At 32.9% G+C, this 21,611-nt stretch overlaps 1 protein-coding gene across 1 annotated transcript; it reads right to left on the bottom strand.

Annotated features, from left to right (window-relative positions):
- Positions 1-3,657: 3,657 nt before the first annotated feature.
- Positions 3,658-20,357, bottom strand: LOC110619410 (ABC transporter I family member 6, chloroplastic). The gene is made up of 6 exons (XM_021762839.1): positions 19,901-20,357; positions 19,760-19,810; positions 18,367-18,588; positions 16,560-16,682; positions 14,991-15,167; positions 3,658-4,027 (listed from the first exon to the last, which is right to left on the bottom strand). The coding sequence occupies exons 1-6, from the start codon at positions 20,231-20,233 to the stop codon at positions 3,941-3,943; spliced, it is 993 nt and encodes a 330-aa protein (XP_021618531.1). The 5' UTR covers positions 20,234-20,357; the 3' UTR covers positions 3,658-3,940.
- Positions 20,358-21,611: the final 1,254 nt, after the last annotated feature.

The raw sequence follows: 21,611 nt of genomic DNA on the forward strand, positions 1-21,611 counted from the left end.
CTTAAGGTTTATTCCACTCACCTCTGGCTAGCTCTGATAAACTCTGTAGCAGCTGGCTCACTGCTGGGGTCCTCGGTTCCTCGGGTCCGAACCTACACAGGTGGACTCCAATGAGGGACCAAACATACATAAACATAACTCTAATATACTCCCCAAAAACCCCCTAAAACATCATGAAACAACTACATAAAAACATGCAAGAAATGGCTGGACAGGGCACTTTCGGCGGCACCTTCGGCGGCCGAAAGTCCCAGACAGAGGCGAAACTCATGGCTGGGGAGGCAGGCCTTTCGGCTGCCGAAGTTGCCCCCGAAAAGAGACTTTCGTCTCTGTCTGGGACTTTCGGCCGCCGAAGGTGCCGCCGAACATGCATGAGTTTCGCCTCTGTCTGGGACTTTCGGCCGCCGAAAGTGCCCTGTCCAGCCATTTCTTGCATGTTTTTATGTAGTTGTTTCATGATGTTTTAGGGGGTTTTTGGGGAGTATATTAGAGTTATGTTTATGTATGTTTGGTCCCTCATTGGAGTCCACCTGTGTAGGTTTGGACCCGAGGAACCGAGGACCCCAGCAGTGAGCCAGCTGCTACAGAGTTTATCAGAGCTAGCCAGAGGTGAGTGGAATAAACCTTAAGTTTTAAAATAACGAAATATGAATTTTGAGCATGATCCATGCATCATGAATGCCATGAGATATAGTAGGTTGCTTGCATTAGTATTCACGAATATGTTGCATTGCATTTATGATGTTGATGTGGATTGGTCATTGGATGATCCTTTAGTCCTCATATGATATGATGATGTTATGGCATGATATGGTATGGAAGTCCAGGTTGTACCCATTCTACGTCCCTGGCACGATGTAAGAGGAAGTCCAGGTTGTACCCATTCTACGTCCCTGGCACAGTTGGACTGTATGATATGTTATGTTAAGGGAAAGACCGGTTGTACCCATTCTACGTCCCGGCACAGTTGGACTATGTAGAGGACTATTGGTGACAATACCATCCGAGATGTGATTTGTTGTGATGTGTTGCATTACATAATGGCATGAGATTTTTAAATATATGTTTTCACTATTCTGCTCACTGGGCTTTGTAGCTCACCCCTCTCCCCTAACCCCAGATGTGCAGGTACAGGGTAGACCAGGAGGTTAGCCAGAGTTTTGAAGTATGTGTATGTAATAGTTAGATGGTGGACATGACAATTGTAATATGATGTAATGTAAGAGATTACAGTATGTATGTAATGAGGTATATTGAGGTTATAGATGTGCTTGACCCTATGAGTTTTGTAATCCCTTGTTGATGCATGATCTTAGATATTTGATGATACAGATGTTAGCCAACTCATCTCATGATGTATTGCCATTGAGGCATTGTTGAGATCCCACAGAGGGATCAGGATTATGTTTATGACTATGCACAGTATATGTTCAGGTTGAGTTGGATGAATGAAAGGAAAAGTTTAAAATTTTTATGTATGTTTGTTGATCATGTTTGGGATTAAACAGGTTTACAGGTTATATGTCAGGCTTGCTACGGGTCCCGGCGGCCTTAAGTCGACCCGGATCCTAGCGCCGGTAGCGGTCCGATTTTCGGGTCGTTACAACTTATTTGTTAATAAATTAATTATTTGAATACGTTTTAATAGATTTTTGAAAATGCAGCGACCAACTTATAAATAATGGCAATATTCAGAAATTAAATAGTAAATCTCCATGAATTAATAGAATAAAATATTATCAAACTAAAATTTTATTCAATTCAAATAAATATCAAAAATAAATAGATAAATAATTAAAGTATATAAAAAAAGAAAATATTGTTTCTAATCCTCTAAATCAACAAGTTATTAAATATGAATTACTATAATTTATTATCTTAATAATTGTGATAATTTTAGTCTTTTTAACTTATTACAAAATGTAAGCTTCATAAGCTTCATATGTTTATTGTATATAAGACTCACTAGCACATTCTCGTTTTATAATTTTGTACACAACTCTCTTTCCATTTTTAAATGGTTTATATTTTAAATTTTTTTTTCTTATTATTCTCTTAGCATTTAACATTGAATGTAGGATTATACAACTCTTACCGGCCAACTCAACCCTGTTAGATAAATAAAAATTAGACGAGAAATCATTCAAATGATGAAAATCTTTAATTCAAATTTAATCATGTTTTTGAGATGTCATCCTATTTTTTCAATAATGAAACATATTTAAGTTATAATTATTATGAATCTATTTATACTTGTATAAAATAGTGACGGTTTAATATGATTAATATATTAAATTTATCGTTCAAGAAAGTGACCTATTTGAAAAGTATTATAATCAAGCAAATGATTATTTTCTTTCACGGCTACTACCGCTGCTACTATCACTATTCACTATTATTGAAATTTAATAAATTTTATTTTTCTACAAATATACTTCGTTGAATGGAATTTAATATTAAATATTCATAATATATAATAGTAAATATTAAAATTTTTAATTTTTTTATATAATTAAATTTGATGATACATAAATTCATATTCTATTAATATTTGAAATCTTTCAAGGAATTTACTATTGAATATTGTAAATATTAAAATTTTTAATTTTTTTTATACAATTAAATTTGATGATATATAACTTCATATCCTATTAATATTTAAAATCTTTAAATTTCTTACTCTAGAATAAATATTAATTGAATTTTTAATTTTTTTTATAATTATCTTTTTTGTTTGCTGAGATAGATTAATCAATATATAATGCAAGGTATATTAAAAAACTTATATATTATGAATAAGATAATTTTAAAAAAATTTCTTATATTATTTTAAATTTCAAAAGATAAAATAAGATAATTTAATTCATTTTTTGACTATCAACAATTAAAAATAAAAAAAATTATATTATTTTAAATCCCAAAAGGTAAATAAGATATTCTGATACATTCTCTAATCATCAATAATTTCATCACTAATTTCAAGTTTAAAATCAGGATTAAAAAAAAAAAAAAAAACCTTTTACTTCTTGAAATAAATTCATAAAAAAAATATTATTTTATAAAATAACTTAAATTCATACAAAAAATATATTATTTTATAAAATAACTTTATATTAATATATATAATAGTACCATACCCGCACAATATGTGGGCAAGCAAACTAATTTATATATATAGCATAGATGCGTAATTTGTTAAAAAGAACTTTTGAGGATATTAACGAGAATAAAATTAAATGAAAGCGTTTTGTTGTGGCAAATAAATTTTTTTTATAATTTTTAGTAGATTTAAATTTTAATGTTTATAAAAAGTTTATAACAAATTACTTATTTTGTAAAACTGGTTTATTTATTTACAATATAAATTAAGATAATGTATTAGTAATTTTGTTTATTAAATATTTAAAATTTATTTGCTTAACATAATAGTCGATAAAACTTTATTTTAAATTTTTAACTCTCACATTATAGCATTCACAGACTTAATATGGTGAAGAGTACATCTGAATAAATCTGAGAGATCTCAGATTTTACTCTCTCAATTTCTAATTAAAAAAAAAAAACTGTCCCATATTATAATTCATTAGCAGACATACCACAGTGAAAATTTTGAATTAAAGGACTATTTTAGAAAGTTTAATAATTCAAAGCTCCAAATTAAAACTTTTAATATTTTATTTCATAAGTCGGGGATTTTGGAGCTTGTATATATTTAAACAGTAAAACCAAAATAACAGGCACAAAATTGGTTACTGGCCTGAAAACAACATGAAACTTTTATAGCTATAGATAAAATAAAATAAAATAAATGGCCCACACTAGCCCTGCAATAAAACAGCAGTTTTTAGCGTTTGAAGAAGTGAAGCTAATAAAGAGCAAAGCAAGATTTATCAGCAAGAGAGATGAGAGGCTCAGGAACTAAATTATAATTGTCCTGCAATTAGGGGGAAGAGATTGCTCTATAACCCTCCTTTTCTAGAACCTTTGCAATCGAAATGTCCCCCGTTTTTACAATTCTGCCATTCTCCTGCAAGACCATGGACAAAATTTCAATATGAACACTTTATACACATTGAAAAAGGCGTGGCTAAGTGATTCTAAAGACTGCCTTGATTTTTTCAAGATTTTATGTCAATGTATTTTTTTTTTGTCAATTATCTTGAAAGTTAGAAAAATTTATACACGTGAAAGAAGTATTTGAACAAAGACTATGAGAACCCATTCACTAGAAGTTCAACTCAGGCGTCGACCAGTTAACACTACGGAATTTCCCCTTCGTACTTGAAAAAACAAAATAGGTAAGGATTCATATAATTGCCGAGAAATTTTAATATATGTACAACGATTGTGGTGTAGTCATTGCTTATAGTGGTTCCCATATAAGTCCCACCATAATCAATGGCTAATACACAACAGTTGTACGTAAAACGGTTGTATAGAATAATTTCTTATAATTGCTACCAATTCTCAGTAGATGCAGAAACAAAATTACATCACCTACCTCTTTCCGTGATGATGTATCATGGCGTTTACATAGTATTACCCAGAACATGATAAATGCTCTCTGATGGAAAGTATGTGTGTAGAAGGATATACCCTGGAACTTACTAAAAGAATAATGAAAGAACTTAGTTGTCCAAATTTATCAGATACTTCCTTATTCTAAGATTAGCTACTCCATATAGCACAATATGAAGTCAGAATCTTTTAGGCTTCTTACGTCCTCGAGCTTACATATGCTGGAATCTTCTTCTCACACCCTAAGCTTACATAGCTCAAGAATCGAGATCCAGTAATTTAGTTGAAATATACGTCCAAGCTTACAATCTAATACAAATAACAGCTGAGATGTTATCCTAAGGTGTAGAACCTAATGCAGACTCCTAATAACAGCTGAGATCTACTCATGCATTTTATCAAAAATGAATCCTCTCATACATTTGGCTATTAAGATTTATGATTGGAAAATTTCTGGTTTCCAGCCAAGGGTAAGGGATAGAAGAAGACAGAACTTGTTTTGCTTTCCCAGACAAAACCTTGTGTTTTAAAGGTGGTTATATTAGAATATATGAACCCAACATGGAACAAAAGTTTTTGGGTTTAATTTATCATGTTTTTGTCTCATAGCAACTTTCTGAATAGATATGCATGTCGTGGCATAAGTTGATCAACCAGAATATATAACATGCAGTTTGCACATTTGATTATTCATGTCATTAACACATTTACTATATAACCCAAATAACCCATTTAAAAATTTTGTAAAAATTAAAAAAATATATTGTTAATAAATACAGCAAGCTGTCTTGACATAAATTGGTCATGTATAGCAGGTTGAACCATGCCCAACATGGCCAATATTATTAAATAGGTTACACATATTTTACCATCTTATACTTCTAACAAATGGGTGTTTTACTGTCAGCAGAAACCTGAGATTAGGTATGCTGCTGCAGAGAAGAAATTAGAATAGAAGAGAAAGAGGGATATGGAAGACAGAAGTAGAAACCAGAGATAGAATAGAGAAATTTGAGAAAGACAGAGAGTATTGTTAATCTTGATTGACATATCAGTACAATACATCTCTTTATTTATATACTGAAGCTGAGAGAACCTGTAACTGCCATCAACTTCTCCCAGCAGTTAAAACAGATTCCACAACAGACTTCTTCAGCAGTAACAACAGACTTTCCCTGCATTTATTCCCATAAAATTCCAGAGCCACTATTTACTTCTATACCTCTTTCTCTCATATCTGACAATACCCTTCTCTGAGAATCTTCTTGTCCCCAAGAAAGTAATCTGGAAACTTGTCACAGATAAAGAAAATATAGGAATAAGGAGGCTCAGGATTTGGAGAGAAGAGATGTTAAGTGACAGTATAATTATAGATCGTAAAGTTAGTAGAAACTACCTTCCAGCCACAGCATAAAAGACTATAGCTGAGCTGTATTGGTCATCTTCCAAGATTAATGAAGAATTATCTCTTTCTCACTCTCGAATACTTCTCTTTTCTCTCTCTCTCTCTCTATTCTATCTCTTCTCCCTAAAACTCTTCTTCTTTTCTTCTATTTCTATGATTACCGAGACCCAGTGTTAGGGTTTCTGTAACAAATTGGTATCCAAGCTTGTTTTCGAGTGGGATTGAGCTGCAAATGGCTGATTTAGGTCGCATCCATGACAGAATCAGGTTTCTTTCTGCTCTTCATTTTTTTTTCTCCCTCTTCTTTCCCTCTAAATTCTTCTTTCTTCTTCCCTCTATTCCTTCTTTTCTAAGATTCTTCTCTTTCTTCCTCTAATTTTTCTTCTTTTTGTTCCCTGAAATTTCTTTTCTTTCTGCTCTCTATTTCTTCTTTATTTCATTAAAATTTCTATCCTCCCTTTTGTTCTTTTTTGAATTCTTGAATCAGATTTTCTTCTTTTTCTAGTTGTTTTCTTGTTCTTTCTTCACTTCCCAATTCCTGTATTTCAAGAAATCTGTTTCTTGAAATTCTTGTAATATCTGATTCGTTTCATCACTTACTTTCTTGTTTGGTTCTATTTTTATTGTTCCTAATTCTTTCTTTAAATCTTTTGTTTCTATCATAATACATATCTAGGTTTTCTTTTCTTCATAATATGGAAGTACAATCTTTGGACCAAGAGGATCTTGAGAGATTATTGGAAACTATTGAAAGAAAAATAAGAAAAAAGGATGAGGAACATCTCAAGAGGTGTGGTGGTAGGTCAAGAAATGAGGTGATAGGCCAAGAAGGAGTTAGGGTTGTGGAATTGAAGAAGCAATTAAGGATTCTGCAACCGACAGTGCAGAAAAATGTTGAGGATCTGGAGGTACTGAAAGAAAAATTCAATAAAACTGATGCTGAGAACAACAAATTCAAGGAAGAAGTGCGTGCTTTTATGGGTATTGTATTGAAGGACATGAAGGATAAGGGTAAAGAAAAATGCAGCAAATCAGAAGAGTCTCAAGTAAACAAAGTCACTGAAAGTAAGGTTCCGGAAAACAGAGGGTTGCTTCCTAACCCCAATCTTGGATCTGCCAAAGACCAAGGTGAATCTGTAAACTATTGTAGTTCAATCTATTTTGCAAAGATAGAATTGATTGCATTTGAGGGCAAAGAACCTAATGATGTTAATGGTACAAATGATAAGAATATTAAAGGTTTTGAGCATGAAAACAGCTTTGAAACTTCCCTTGTAAATTCAAGATCTCATGAACTGGAGCTAGGAAATATCTTTGAAGGACATCAAGGGAAGAGGGTGACACTTGCTAATTGCAACGCTTGGAAGAAGGTATCTTCTCCAAGGACAAAAATTGGGATTCGATCTATAACGGGAGAAAATATTGAAGATAGTCTTCTTGCTGTTGGAATTTTTGAAGTGTATGAACATAAGAATGGTGTTTTTGTTGAGAATATATCAAATCAAGAAGGGGATGTGGAAGTTTATGAAGAAGAAGAGTATAGAAAAGAGTCTTGGAATTTTCAGAATAGTATACATGAGCTGGGATCATGTAGGCATATAATACTCAAAGAGGAGGATGCATTTGAAATGTGGGGGAGACAAAAGAAGGAAGTGCCATTTTGTCAAGGTAGGATTTGTGCATTAAAATGTTAACATCAAGAAGAGTGACAATAATGCCTCTATTTTAAATTTTTCTCTTCATAAATTGCGGAAGCTGTCTGTGCAGACCATAACACTTGACAGGAAAGGGTCTGAGTGTTTTTCAAGGTTTCATCAAGTGGAAAAATTTGCCACCTGAAGATGCAACTTGGGAAGATAAGAACCTTATTCAGTCTTAGTTTCCAGCCTTTTAACCTTCTTGGGACAAGAAGATTCTCAAGGGAGGGATATTGTCACATATAAAGAAAATATAGGAATAAGTAGGCTCAGGATTTGGAGGGAAAAGATATCAAGTGACAGTATAATTGTAGATTGTAAAGTTAGTTGAAACTACCTTTCATCTACAACATAAAAGACTATAGCTGAGCTGTATTGGTAATCTTCCAAGATCAATGAAGAATTATCTCTCTCTCTCTCAAATACTTCTCTTCTTCTCTCTCTCTCTCTATTCTATCTCTTTTCCCTAAAACTCTTCTTCTTTTCTTCTATTTCTATGATTACCGAGACCCAGTGTCAGGGTTTCTGTGACAAAACTCAGCTTGGATGAATGCTTGGCCTTCCCAGCTTGCATCTTCCACAGGCAAATTTATCCACTTGATCAATCCTTGGGAAACATTCAAAACTTTTCCATCAATCACTCTGGTCCATGGTTTTAAATTACGTAAGGAGCCATGGCTGTTAAAGGCTGTTCTTGCATGGCCAAAAAAAATTGCAGCAATTACACAACAGTCACGGCCATAACAGTTGTTAGTTTCATCTGATGGGCAGGAATCTTCAGAATTGCTGCAGGAGACAGCTTTCACGTGGACTATGAATTATTGGAGGCTGAAGACACTTTTTTCTTCATATTTTGAAGCCTTCCACTTTCCTCCCAAGCCAAAATTCACCCTTTTTCTGATTTCTCTCAAGTTTCTCTAAAATATTTCTCTGAACTTCAAGACTCTTCTGGTGTTATTAATCAACTTCTCTACGAATTTTTGTGTTGAAGAGATCAAATCATTCTAGATACTTAGTGGTTTTGAAGTGCTATTGTGCAAAAGTTAGTTTTTATCATTTTTTTCAACAATTTTAGATTTTTTTTTTATTATTTTATAGTGAATACAAAAAACTAATAATAATTAGAAGTTATTCTGTGTTAATAGACCCAGCCTCAACAAGATTCAGCTAGAAGTGACGGCTGATGCAGCCATGTGTTGCTGAAATTTCAGTGGTGCTGCCAGGTTTCGGTTGTCATTTTCTCAAGTTATTAATTGTTGTCCTATTTTCAACAGTCATATAGTTAGTGGTTAAGGCATGTTCTTAGTAGTTAATCCTGCAAGTTAGTTTTTATTTTTTCTTAGTGCTAGGAGGGTGATTCCCATGTTGCTTAATCGTTTCCGGAGATGGTTATGCCTCCCTCTTGTATGTAAGTACAGTAACTCAATAAAAGGATTATAAAAAGATTTTATAAAGTTTTTTAGTATTTCAATTCAAGAGATATTCAGGTTCTCTCTTAGGAGCTCGTTCCATTGCAACCATAAGTCGCAAAAAGAAAATATTGTCCCAAAGAAAATTTCAACAATAGACCCATAACTAGGGTAAGCAGTTTTCAGTTTTTAACCGAAAACTGAACAGAACCAAACTAAATCAAACCGATTGATTATTTGGTCTGTCCAGTTTGACTCGATTATTGACCTTTATAAATTTCAGTTTTCAGTTTGGTTCGGTTAAATAATCAAAATTTAAGAGAAAACCGAACCGAAACGCACTGCACCCTTATATAAATAACATAACGAAACCCTACATTCATTTGTTGTTTCTTTAGCTGCCTCTCTCCTTCCTACCTTCTCTCCTTTGCATTCACAGTTATCTCCTTTGTTCCTCAGTTCCTCTTCTTCTTTTTCTTCTTCTTCAGTTTAAGCCCTTGTCGTGGCTCCTCGTTGCCATTCCTGATTGCCGAATCTCATCCCTCCGCTCCTCGCTACTGGATCTAACCGCTCCTCACTACTGCCTGTGCCACCACTTCTCACAATGGAACCACCTTGCTCCCTGCGACACACCTACGATCGATGTACTACTGCTTTCCTTGTGATGATCAGGCTGTTGCTCTCCTTGCGACGATTTGTGTATATAGATCTTGTATTTGGACTTAGATCTATCTATCTAAATAACTTGTACTTTTAGAATTTTTGGATCTATAGAGCCACTAATTATTTCTTTGTTTATTTTTCTTTTTGCTAAATACTCTGTGTAATGGTAATGTTACTGTTGAAAATCTAATGGTAACGAGTTGTTTTGCCTCTATCTAATGATGAAATTGGAAGTGGGTTTGGAACTTTGAATGATGTTTGCAACTGATTGAAGTTGGGAAAGGATGAAGAGCAGCAATGAATCTTGATATAACTTTTTATTTTTGATTCTCAATTAACCGAACCGGACCGAATTGGTTCGATTCAATTCGATTATACTCTAATTTTGGTTCGGTTTCGATTGTATTTTTTGTGAATTTAGTTTTTTATTTCAGTTTGGTTCGGAACTGAACCGACCGAATACTCAGCCCTACCCATAACTCGATCCATTTCTAAGGACCCTAATACTTTGATATCAGAGCCAGAATTATGGGCGACTCAATCCAACAACCTAATCAAATTCTTGCCTTATTCTTGGAAGAGCAAGCTGCTAACAAGGCTTGCCAAGAAGAATAAAGTGCTAAGTTGGAATCTCTTACCCATGACGTTACTAACTCTAACCCAAAACCCATTAGGATGGCTAAGTAGGTGTGAACACTTCTTTAATACCAATAGACCTTTACAAAAAAAAAAAAGATTAGTCTGACTTGTTTTCATTTAGAAGGTACAACTCAATTGCGATTTTTGTCGTTGATGCAAGATTTTCCTAACTTGACTTGAAAAGAGTTCAAACACCAATACCAATGCAATTTCCATTTTGGACTATCGATCCAAAGTAACAAATTGGGAAAGCTAGCAAAATTAAGACAGACAGAAAAGTTGCTAACTACCAAATCCAATTTGAGAAACTTGTCTCTCGAGCGGAAAGCCTCAACCATGATCAAAAAATACAGCTTCATCTCACTGGGTTGCAAGAATACATTGCTATGGAGGTGAAACTTCACCAACTAATAGACCTAATCACAACCATGAGCATGTCAAGACTCTATGAACGAAAAAATTAATCCATATGTGCTACAAGTCCTTCAACCAATCGTTCATCTCAACAAACAACAGAAGCGAAAGGTATCTGAGTAATTAGGCACTTAAATCGCAATGGGATGGAGGAATGACGACGGAAAAGATTTTGTTTCAGTGCAAGAAACTATTCTGGATGGATTTAGCAAATGAAAACCCGGATCAACTACTGGGTGAATAATTCTCATAAATTTTCTGAGTTTGCACTTGAGAACAAGCGCATAGTGGAGAGGGGAGTAATGTTAGCAAATCTAGCCTCAATTAGATTCAGCTACAAGTGATAGCTAATGCTGCCACATGTTGCTAAAATTTCAGTATTGCTGCCAAGTTTCAATTGTCATTTTCTCAAATTGTTAATTGTTGTCCTACTTTCAAAAGCCATATAGTTAGTGGTTAACCCACAATGTAGAGATTGCAAGTTAGTTTTTGCTTTTTATTAGTGGTAGGAGAGTGATCCTCCATGTTGCTTAATAGTTCCCTGTTTTCAAGTGATGGCTATGTCTCTCTTGTATTTAAGTGCAACAACTCAATAAAAGAATTATGAGAAAATTCTTCAAAGCTTTTTAGTATTTCAACTCAAGATATTTTCAAGTTCCCTCTAAAGAGCCTGTTTCATTGCAACTATAAGTCGCAAAAAGAAAATTTTGTCCTCAGGAAATTCCTCAACAAACTCATAACTCCATCCATTTTTTGAAAATAGAACGCTAAAAGTAAATTAAAATTTTTTGGACGGCACATCAAGGATAGTGATAAGTCATAATTTCACCACACTTTAATAAAAGTTATAAGCAAAGAAGCTTGCAAAACCAATATGGTCTATTAAACTCAACTAATTGAAAATCACAAGCTTGATGAGCTAGTTTTTAACCTTACATAATTCTATTTAGGTAAGTAATCCTACTAGCATATGGATTAGAACTCCTACTAAAAATAATAACTTAATCCTACTTGAACTAGGAAAATAAAACACAACCTAACTAGCATACAAATAGAAGTCCTGCTTCCTATCATGATTGGTTCCAAATGTCACTCCTAAAAGGATAAGGAATTTTTTATAGCCTTCAACTTAGTTTAGGACCACAAAAATGTCCATCTCACTGAGTAGCCAAAATTCATTTTCATCTTGGAGAATCTTGAAAGATAAATATATCAATTTGAATCTTAACTCATGTAGGATCATAAAAGTGATTGAAAAAAAACCACTAAACTTACCCAAATATGAGTTTCTAAAAGTGAATAAATTATAGTAGAACTAGATCCACGAATTTTAAGATAAGAATGGCCCACTCTTTTTTTCTTCTTCCAATCTTTAACCCTTCAAGCATTCCACATAGAATTTGAGTAGAATTTCTCCATTTGGACTTGGCCTTCTACAATACAAATAAGCACAAATTCATTAACTCAATCTAACCCATAAGTCTTCACCATGCTTCTTCCACCTTACATGTTTATAATTGACATACTTCAACTTTCCAAACATGCACCCCTTCTTGAAAAGGATTGTCCTCAAAACCTCATCGATCGTGTAGGTAGCTACAATCAAAGGGAATTGATACTCGCATATGTTTGCTTCCTTCACACGATTTTGCTTAAAGACTTTGATTGCTTTATAGTTGTTCATCATAAAACCTGTATATCGAAAAAAAAAAATTGTTGCAAGGGATTAAAGAGATAGGAAGTAAGGTCTCATATAGCTCCTCATCAAGTTATATTTCCATATTGAGCAATTCTCCTTCATCAGCATATGCAATGTATTCTTCCACAAAGCTCTATTTGTGCTCTTGCTCTTCCAAGATCACTTCTGAAATACTCGCAACCTCTTCATCCATGGGTATTGAGTTCTCCATTTAATCTACCTTCAATAATGTGGAAGTTAAATTAGAAGCTTGAAGTTTATGATGCAAAATGTGATTTCACACCTTAAGATTCTTAACCTATGAAGGAATTTAGCAATAGTGCATTCTTTAAAACCATAGAGCATCACGAACTCTACTTGGTGCATTATATCTCTTCTTCTCTCTAATCTTCTAACTTCTTCCTCTATCCTTTCTCTTCTTCTCTCTTATCTTCTATCTTCTTCCTCTATCCTTTCTCTTTGTTTTGTTAAGTGCCCTTGAATAGGATCTTGTCATAGATCAATTAACTGAAAATCCTCCTCTTGCCAGAATGATTTTTCCTTGTTAATATTTTTGCCTTTTTTTTACAAACCTATTGTGAAATAAATTGATTTGAGAGAATTTGCTAATCTCATAAACTAATGAATAATTTTTTGAATGTTTTATTCTATGATCTCAATGCCTTTTGATAGTGAAGGCTACATTTAGATTATATCAATATTTGAATTTAAAATACTTCTCATCTTCTATTCAAATTTAAAATTTAAAAATTAAACTAAAGATAGCCATTAAAAAATCAAACTAGAGATAACAAGTTAAAATACCGATCTTATTTGTTTTAACCATTTTGATCAAAATCTCTATCAAATAGAAAGATAATGCATATCCACAACATTACCCTCCCTTCTTGGAGAAAAAGATTGTCCTCAAACTTGTTCCCAGTCATCTGGTTCAATAATAGGAGGCCTTGGATCCTCCAACTCCACCCAAAATAATTTTTTGCACTGATTGTTAACAAAATATGGCTCATCACAGTTGTAGTAAAGGCCTTTAGCTCAACTGCAGTAAAAAAGGCAACTTGTTGGTCAGTTTTGTTGCTCTTGCCAATAAGGATTGAAATCGGCACTGATAATCTTCCACTGATCCAACTTACTTCAAATTCACCAACCCCCAAGGGATTGCTACGAAAGGAGGACCAAATCGCAAGCTGCAGTTCTCTTTGAATGCTTGCCATATCATCTCAGGTTCTTCCTGTTCAAGTCTATAAAACCAGAATTGACCCTCACCAGTACGATGGAAGGCAGCTAGGCTGACTTTCTATGCTTATACTGATTGTTGATTGTGAAAAAATTATTCACAACAATTAAGCCATCTAAGTGGATCGTTGGAGCCACCAAATGAGTTGGTGGGAAAGTTAAGTTTTGTATAAATAGGCACTACGCGTCCTTCAGAATGATCATTATTTGGCTACACACAATTTTGTTGACCGCTACTTATTCCATCTTGGTTTTGGTTTTGGTTTGCTCCTCTATTGAAGGTACAAATGAGCTCCAAAACTTCGATGAACCAAGTCGTTGACTCGACCATCAGTTTGCTACATGAAAGAGTTCAGCTTCTCTTTCAGATTTGTTGAATCACCCATGACGACCGACTCTGATACTGAGTTGTTATGAGCCCTTGAATAGGATCTCGTCATAAGTTAATTAACTGAAAAATCCTCCTCTAGCTAGACTGATTTTTTCTTAATGTTTTTCCTTTTCTTTGAGGAACCTATTGTGAAATAAGTTGAGAACTTGTTTGAGAAAAATATCTGATATCATAAACCGATGAATAATTTTATGAATATTTTATTCAATGATCTTAATGCCTTTTTATAGTGAAGACTACATTCATATTACATCAACATTTGAATTTAAAATACTTCCTATCTTCTATTAAAATTTAAAAATTAAACTAAAGATAGCAATTAAAAAATCAAACTAGAGATAACAAGCTAAGATAGTTGTTGTAACCACTTTGATCAACAACACTTTTCTTCTATAATCTAGAACTTGGAAATTACAAGCCAAGGTTCAGGAATTCTGCCTAATGTTACTGAGTAACACTCTTCCTCTTATATGTGATGTGTTTATATTCCTCTCGTTTGGCAAGATTTATTTCGCAAGAAAAAAATTTCAAATGAATTTTTGCAAGATCATGAAAAATTTCTAATTCTTTTAAAATGAAAATTTTTTAAGTTAAAAAATAGTTAAATTCCTTCATTCCAATAAAAGAATTGTTAGAAAAGAAATCAATTAAATTGAATTCTTGCAAAACTTTTTATTCCAAATGGAGTGATTAGGATTTTTGACATAATTTATTAATCATGCGTTGATAGCATCTCTCACCACCCCTTTAGGTAATAAGTACTCCAAATTGGCAACAATTTGTTATTTATAAACTAACCAATATTAGGTTATTCTACTAATAGATTCATTTATCAGCAATGCAAGGCTTCATGGAATATGATTTCTACCCATGATTTGCAACTCTACTTGGTCACATTTTAGATCTCCAAATAGCTTACCATGATATGGATATATGTAGGCCGAATGAATTCCAGAAGTCGTAGATAATGCGTAATCATCAAAACAGAGTTCTTTGGAGTCAAGATCCCATTCACTGCTTTAGCAACATCTTTGAGTGCATCTACATCTAGCCCTGAATCAATTTCATCTAATATGGCCAAGTCTGCACCCAGGACCTGCAATATATATACACTGAATTCATTCAGGGCATGAACAAAATTCAATTTTTGAGGACACTCCAAAAAAAATTTAAAAATAAAATAAAATGAAAGAGGCTTGCAAGGAATTAGATGAGCATCAAGAGCTGTAATTTCAACTATCCACAGGCTAAGTGCACTGATTTGGAAAAAAAAAAATTACTAGAAACTGATGGTTTCCATTATTTTAGAGAATAAGTTATGCTACTAACAGACTTTTGCAAAAAAACACTTCATCAAGTGACAAGCAAACCAATTTTTTCCAGAAATAATACATACTTATCAGCTAGTAAAGGTTCAGAATTGCAAGTATGCCAAGTGGTCATAAAGCACACAAACTGTACCACTGGTTACCAACATTCCTGACTCTATATTCATTCCAGTTCAATGAAATAGATAAGAGGATCAACCTTTCTTGTATGGTTTCAAGAAGAATGGCGGTGAACTTTACAATATACATTGAAGAAAATATTCATTTCATTAAAAAGTAGAAAACTTTAGAAAAACTAATGTTCAGCTTTTTTGTTATAGTCCCGGATCACAGATTGCTTCACAGTATGACCAATAAGGAAGGAGCTCGTTGGAGGAAGCTCTTAACACCTCAAGCTCAAGAAAAGGAGAGAGTCTCAATCTCACAATTTTAGGATTAAATCTACTTGTTTTATTGAATAAATAGAAACCATTTATAAGTGGAGGTTCTCACAATTTTAGTATTTCTAATTAAAGTAGAAATCTAATATAAGCTACCATTGGATAACAAATTACTAAGATAAGATACTAAAAATCTAATAGCAAGCTACTAAGATAATAAAGATAACAAACTACTAGATAATACGATCTATTTATTGTTGCTAGAATATAATCTTAGTTGATAGACTTTTTCAAAATTTGAACTTTGTTGAAGAATGGATTTAGTCTATCCATTATCCATAACATTTTTGTTTGTTTCTAATTTCATAGAACACAGAGCAATGATATTTATGACTGAAACAAAATGCAACTCAATTAATACTTGAACTCTATCTAGGTTGGGTACTTGTTAACCGTACCAAAAGCAAGGGAACTCAAGCTATAGCATATTAGAATCACTCCACCAGATACATTTATATAAAACAGACTGCTTTTTCCTTTCTTCCAGAACAAAAATAAAACTGCAAGCTAATCCAGTTAAAAACATACTTGCCTGTTCAGACTTCAGAAACCCAGTAAAATTACAAGGCAATATCCATTAAATTTTGGTTGCAACAGCAAATTATCCAAAATGTCTATTACATGAATATGAAGACAAGGAACACCCTTCGCTGTTCACCAGATACCAGCAAGAATTCTCAATAGACAAGCAATTATGCAAAAAAACCCACAAAACATTACCGCAAGTTGTAAAATCTCATTGCGCTTCCTTTCACCTCCACTAAATCCTTCATTAACATTTCTGTTAAGAAAGTCACTCTTCATGTTCACAAGTTCAAGTTTTGGGAACAAATAAGCATAGAACTGCAACAGAAAAATAACTATTAGTATTTCATCTAAACAACCCACAGTTTATTGTTTAGGCCAAAGTGAATTGATTCTCAAATATAAAGGAAACTGGAGAAAAAGTAAGATTTAATTACAAAGAAGGAAAAAAATAATTTAAAAAATATACTTTTTTCACAGAAATGAATGTCTTAACTCTTAACAGAGACGATGAATGATTGTCCAACCAGCTATATCATTTAACGTAATTATGTAAATTTTCCAAATAAAAATAAATTGGCGTGCCTCACAATTTGTAGATTAAGACATTGATGTTGACTTGTCACACTCCTTTTAAGATAAGATAATCTATCAACCCAACTATCATATGACAACAATCTTAGTGTCATAAAAAACTGTCATTTTTTTTCCTTCTTGATTTCAATGTCTAATGAGGCGTGTGCTAACATTAATTGCAACTGCAATTTTGTTTTTCCCACCTTCTCTTCTAATTTTTCTTTCTAGAAAACTAACATCTTCACTCTTATTTTCAAGTGTTAAAAAACTCCTACTTTTTAGCCCTCCCTTCCCCCCCCCCCCCCCCAAAAAAAAAAAAAAAAAAAAAAACCTTTAAATGGAACTCCTGCATTATTTCTTTAGCATTTTGAAATAGTCCTACATGGAGTTCAAGTGGACAAGGGCATTGCATTGCCACTTGGACCTATCAAGAGGCTTGTTCTAAAGGACTTAAAGTTGCACTTCAAAACTTGGAACTCTCACTATATGCACCCATCAATTCCCTCCATGACAGCTTGTCTTGCCAAGTTTGGAAAGCAAGTAGACTCATAAAGAGAGATGCTCGTGACATTAATTGGAGTAATTGCAATGGAGTGAAGATGGCAAACCATTACACGGCCCACCTGGCCACTACACAGTCCAATGCACAACAGATCTTGCTATTGTTCTTTGGCCGTGTATGCTTCAGTCCATCTTATGTATTTTGTTATTTTCTTTTTGGACTTGGATTGGATTTATTTTAGGCCCATTAGCTTGTAATTTCAGCCATCACATAGTTTAGAGTTTTTACCGGTTAAAATAGGATTAGTTTCAGTTTTCCTAGTACAAGTAGGATACCCAGCCACTACACGGTTCAATGCACAACAGATCTTGCTATTCTTCTTTGGCCGTGTATGCTTCAGCGCATCTTATGTATTTTGTTATTTTCTTTTTGGACTTGGATTGGATTTATTTTAGGCCCATTAGCTTCTAATTTCAGCCATCACATAGTTTAGAAGTTTTACCAGTTAGGATAGGATTAGTTTCAGTTTTCCTAATACAAGTAGGATTTGACTTGTTATCCTTCTTCCACTAGGATTTGGTGAGAAAAGGCCTATAAATAGAGGAGCTAGGAGGGGTGGCCGACCCTATGACACATATGTGACATTGGTATTTTTATTTTCTTAATGCAAAGTGAGGTCTATTTTCTCTTGTTTGTGTTGTTTTCGGGATTAACAACTTATCAAGGTTAGTTACTTTGTGACTTTCTGTTCTTGATTTTATGGCTCCATAATCCACGTTTCTAGTTATTTTGTTAATTAAGGGAGTAGTAGAGAAACCTTGTTTATTCATAGATTGTTATTCATTCGTGATTCCGGGGTTCCATATCAAATTAAGATGTTAAAACCATACATCAAAATGCCACTAGTTTCTCATATAGTTGTACCTCAATTGGTCCAAGTTCTGGAAGACCAAGTTTTCTTCTGCGAGCATTATATGCCATATTAAGAAAGTCAATATTGTTCACACCAGGGATCTCAACTGGTGATTGGAAGCTCATAAAAAGCCCAGCAAGAGATCTATCCTCTGGCTCCATCTCAAGCAAGTTCTCCCCTTTAAACATGACACTGCCTCCAGTCACTTCATAATCCGGATGACCAACCAAAACCTGCAAGGCATGAGATCCCATTGAGACTTATTGATCTAGAGGGAAAATCCAATTTAGTAACAGTAACCTTAATAAAAATAGAGAGTAATTATATAATTTCCCAAGAGATATTGGCCTATTATACACCTTGGCCCATTCCTTGTATAAATCATATTAGCCCATGATACTTAGAAGTGCCAGCACTTTCATGCTTCCAATAGTCAACTATTAATAGCTATCAAGTAGAACAATTCAGTCTTATTCATTCAAAGAAATGACCTTCTAATTCTTTGATATTTTTACATTAGTACCCCTAAGATCCCTTAGATTTCAGGAAAAAAAAAAAAGAAAATGAAAGATGAAATGTGTTGTTTTAAAGGAAAATACTTTTAGTATTTCATATATAATGTTTTAGTGTTTATGATTCGTTTACTACGGTTATTCTAAAACTGAAGCTTAGATGACAATTTATGCAAAGAAGAAAAAAAAATTTCTCAATAACTTAGTGTAGTTACCATGGAAGGATTTGTTTTCAGTGTGTGTAATTCGGATGAATTACTCATGTAAAGTTTATGTGTGATAGAATGTTATATTAGACATGTACCTAAAGTTTGATATGTTTTAAATCAAGGACTTAAATACTGTCTTTCAAAAATTCAAATGTTTCCAAAGAGTATCATGCACAAAATTTTTACAGATTCAATATTTGTTCATCTAAAAGCCAAGGTTAGCTAGCAGAAGGGAAGGACTAAAATCTACGTGCTTTTAAATCACGGGGACCAATGCTACAATAATAAACTCAGAAGCAATTGTTTAATTCAATCCCAAAAAGATCATTATTAAAAGTTTCTGTCTAATAGGTAGCATGAGCATCTGCAAAAAGGGAGAGAAGGTATTGAAAAGAAAAATAAATAAATAGAACCTCATGTTATAAAAAGATACATCTTTCCTGCAGACTACAATTGCAGATAATTTATTTAAAAAAACAATCTACATGATGCAAAAAGGAAGCATATTGCACGCAGTAAAAAGAAAATGCTGCCCAAAAGACGCTAAAAAATAGCTCTTAATGCATCTCATCAATGACGACCACCTCCCATTTGATTATATACCACATTATATCGAACAGCACCAATTCAAAAAAATAAAGCAGTTGAAAATTCTTCAAAGAAATGGAAAATGGGATACGAACCTTAGAAAATGTGCTCTTCCCAGAACCGTTCTTTCCCATAACAGCATGAACCTACGCAGAGATAATAATTGTTCATACGTGATTGGGGTAATCAAAAGAAGAAAACAAACATCTGTAATCTTAAAATTTTAGGTTTTTAACCTCTCCTTCATTGACAACAAGATTTACGCCCTTGAGAATCTCCTGCTTCGATTCAGCAATAACTGCCGTTAGATCTTTAACCTCAAGAAGCGGTTTCTTCTCTGAATCACGGCCGTCGGTACCATTAGTCTCTGCCAGGTCAACAGCGGAAGGCACGGCGGAGACCGGATGAAGTGACTGGCGATAATTTGAGTGGAAGCGGAGGAACCGAGTGGCAATAGGAGTAAAACAATGATGATTAAGGGGAGAGGGGTTGAGTCTAGAAAGACGAGGAGAACAGGAGAGTGGGGAAGTAGGAGAAGGAGAGGGCAAGTTGAGTTGTAGAGAAGCCATTTTTTGAAGAGGTCGTCACCGAAAGGGCAGAGAGGGTCGTTAATTTACAGAGAAAAATTAGTGGCAGACATGTCCAAAATTACAAAGTCAATTTTGCCTACTGCCGCTATATAGTTGACAAAGCATGTTAGGCAACCAAGTTCATTTCAATTAAATTTATAACTGATGTTTGGGATCAGGAAAGGCACGCTCTGTATTTCTGTAAGTTTGATAAGGTAGCATTAGTGTGTATTTTGGTAAGTTCTAGCGGCTTTAAAATCAAATATTCCTTTTTTATATATGGCTGAAATTTCTGTTTTAGGGGATTTCCAATTAGCTAATTGTTGGTCATTCCAAGTACTTTCTCTAGATAATATGGTTGAATTATTATCTGTAATATTTAAATCGTTTATGAGGTCTTCATTTGGTTGTCTGGACCTAGAAGATCTAGTTCTTCTAAACATATTCATTTTAAAATCCTAGGGTTTTGACCTACACTTCCTTCTCTACTCACACTGCAGGTCTTCCACATACAGTTTTTGTAATAAATGCTAAAATAAAAATTAATCAGATAAAATTACTAAATGAAATATATTTATCGAATATTCCATATTAAAGGATGTAATTTCAATTGGAATTAAAAAACATACAAAAATTTACAACGTTGCAAACACTTTAACAATTTAACATAAATTATTAACTCATCCACTAAGATTTTTTATAATAATACATTTTCCATAAAATAATAAATAAAAATACTACTAAATAATTCATTTTTCTAGAAAATAATTAAAATTAATATGAAGCAAAGTACGAACAATTCTGTAATTTATTAATAATGATAGAAATTAATTTGTAGATTTATTTAATTATTAAAAATGTAACTGAAAGATTTTAAAAAATAAATAAATAAATATATATAAATTTAATTACATAAAAATAAGAAAAATAGTGAAATTTAAAATATTATTTTATTTTAATATATTAATTAAAAAATTTATGCATATTAAAATTAATATGAGGTAAAGTACTGGCAATTCTATAATTTATTAGTAACGATAGAAATTAATTTATAGATTTATTTAATTATTAAAAATATAATTGAAAGATTTTAAAAAATAAGTAAATATATATATATATATATATATATTTAATCAAATAAAAATAAGAAAAATAGTGAAATTTATAATATTATTTTATTTTAATATATTAACTAAAAAATTTATACATATTAAAATTAATATGAAACGAAGTACGAGCAATTCTGTAATTTACTAGTAATGATAGAAATTAATTTATAAATTTATTTAATTATTAAAAATGTAACTGAAATATTTTAAAAAATAAATATATATATATATATATAAAATTTAAAATATTATTTTATTTTAATATATTA

This window comes from Manihot esculenta, chromosome 7, assembly GCF_001659605.2.
Source record: "Manihot esculenta cultivar AM560-2 chromosome 7, M.esculenta_v8, whole genome shotgun sequence".
NCBI lineage: Eukaryota > Viridiplantae > Streptophyta > Magnoliopsida > Malpighiales > Euphorbiaceae > Manihot > Manihot esculenta.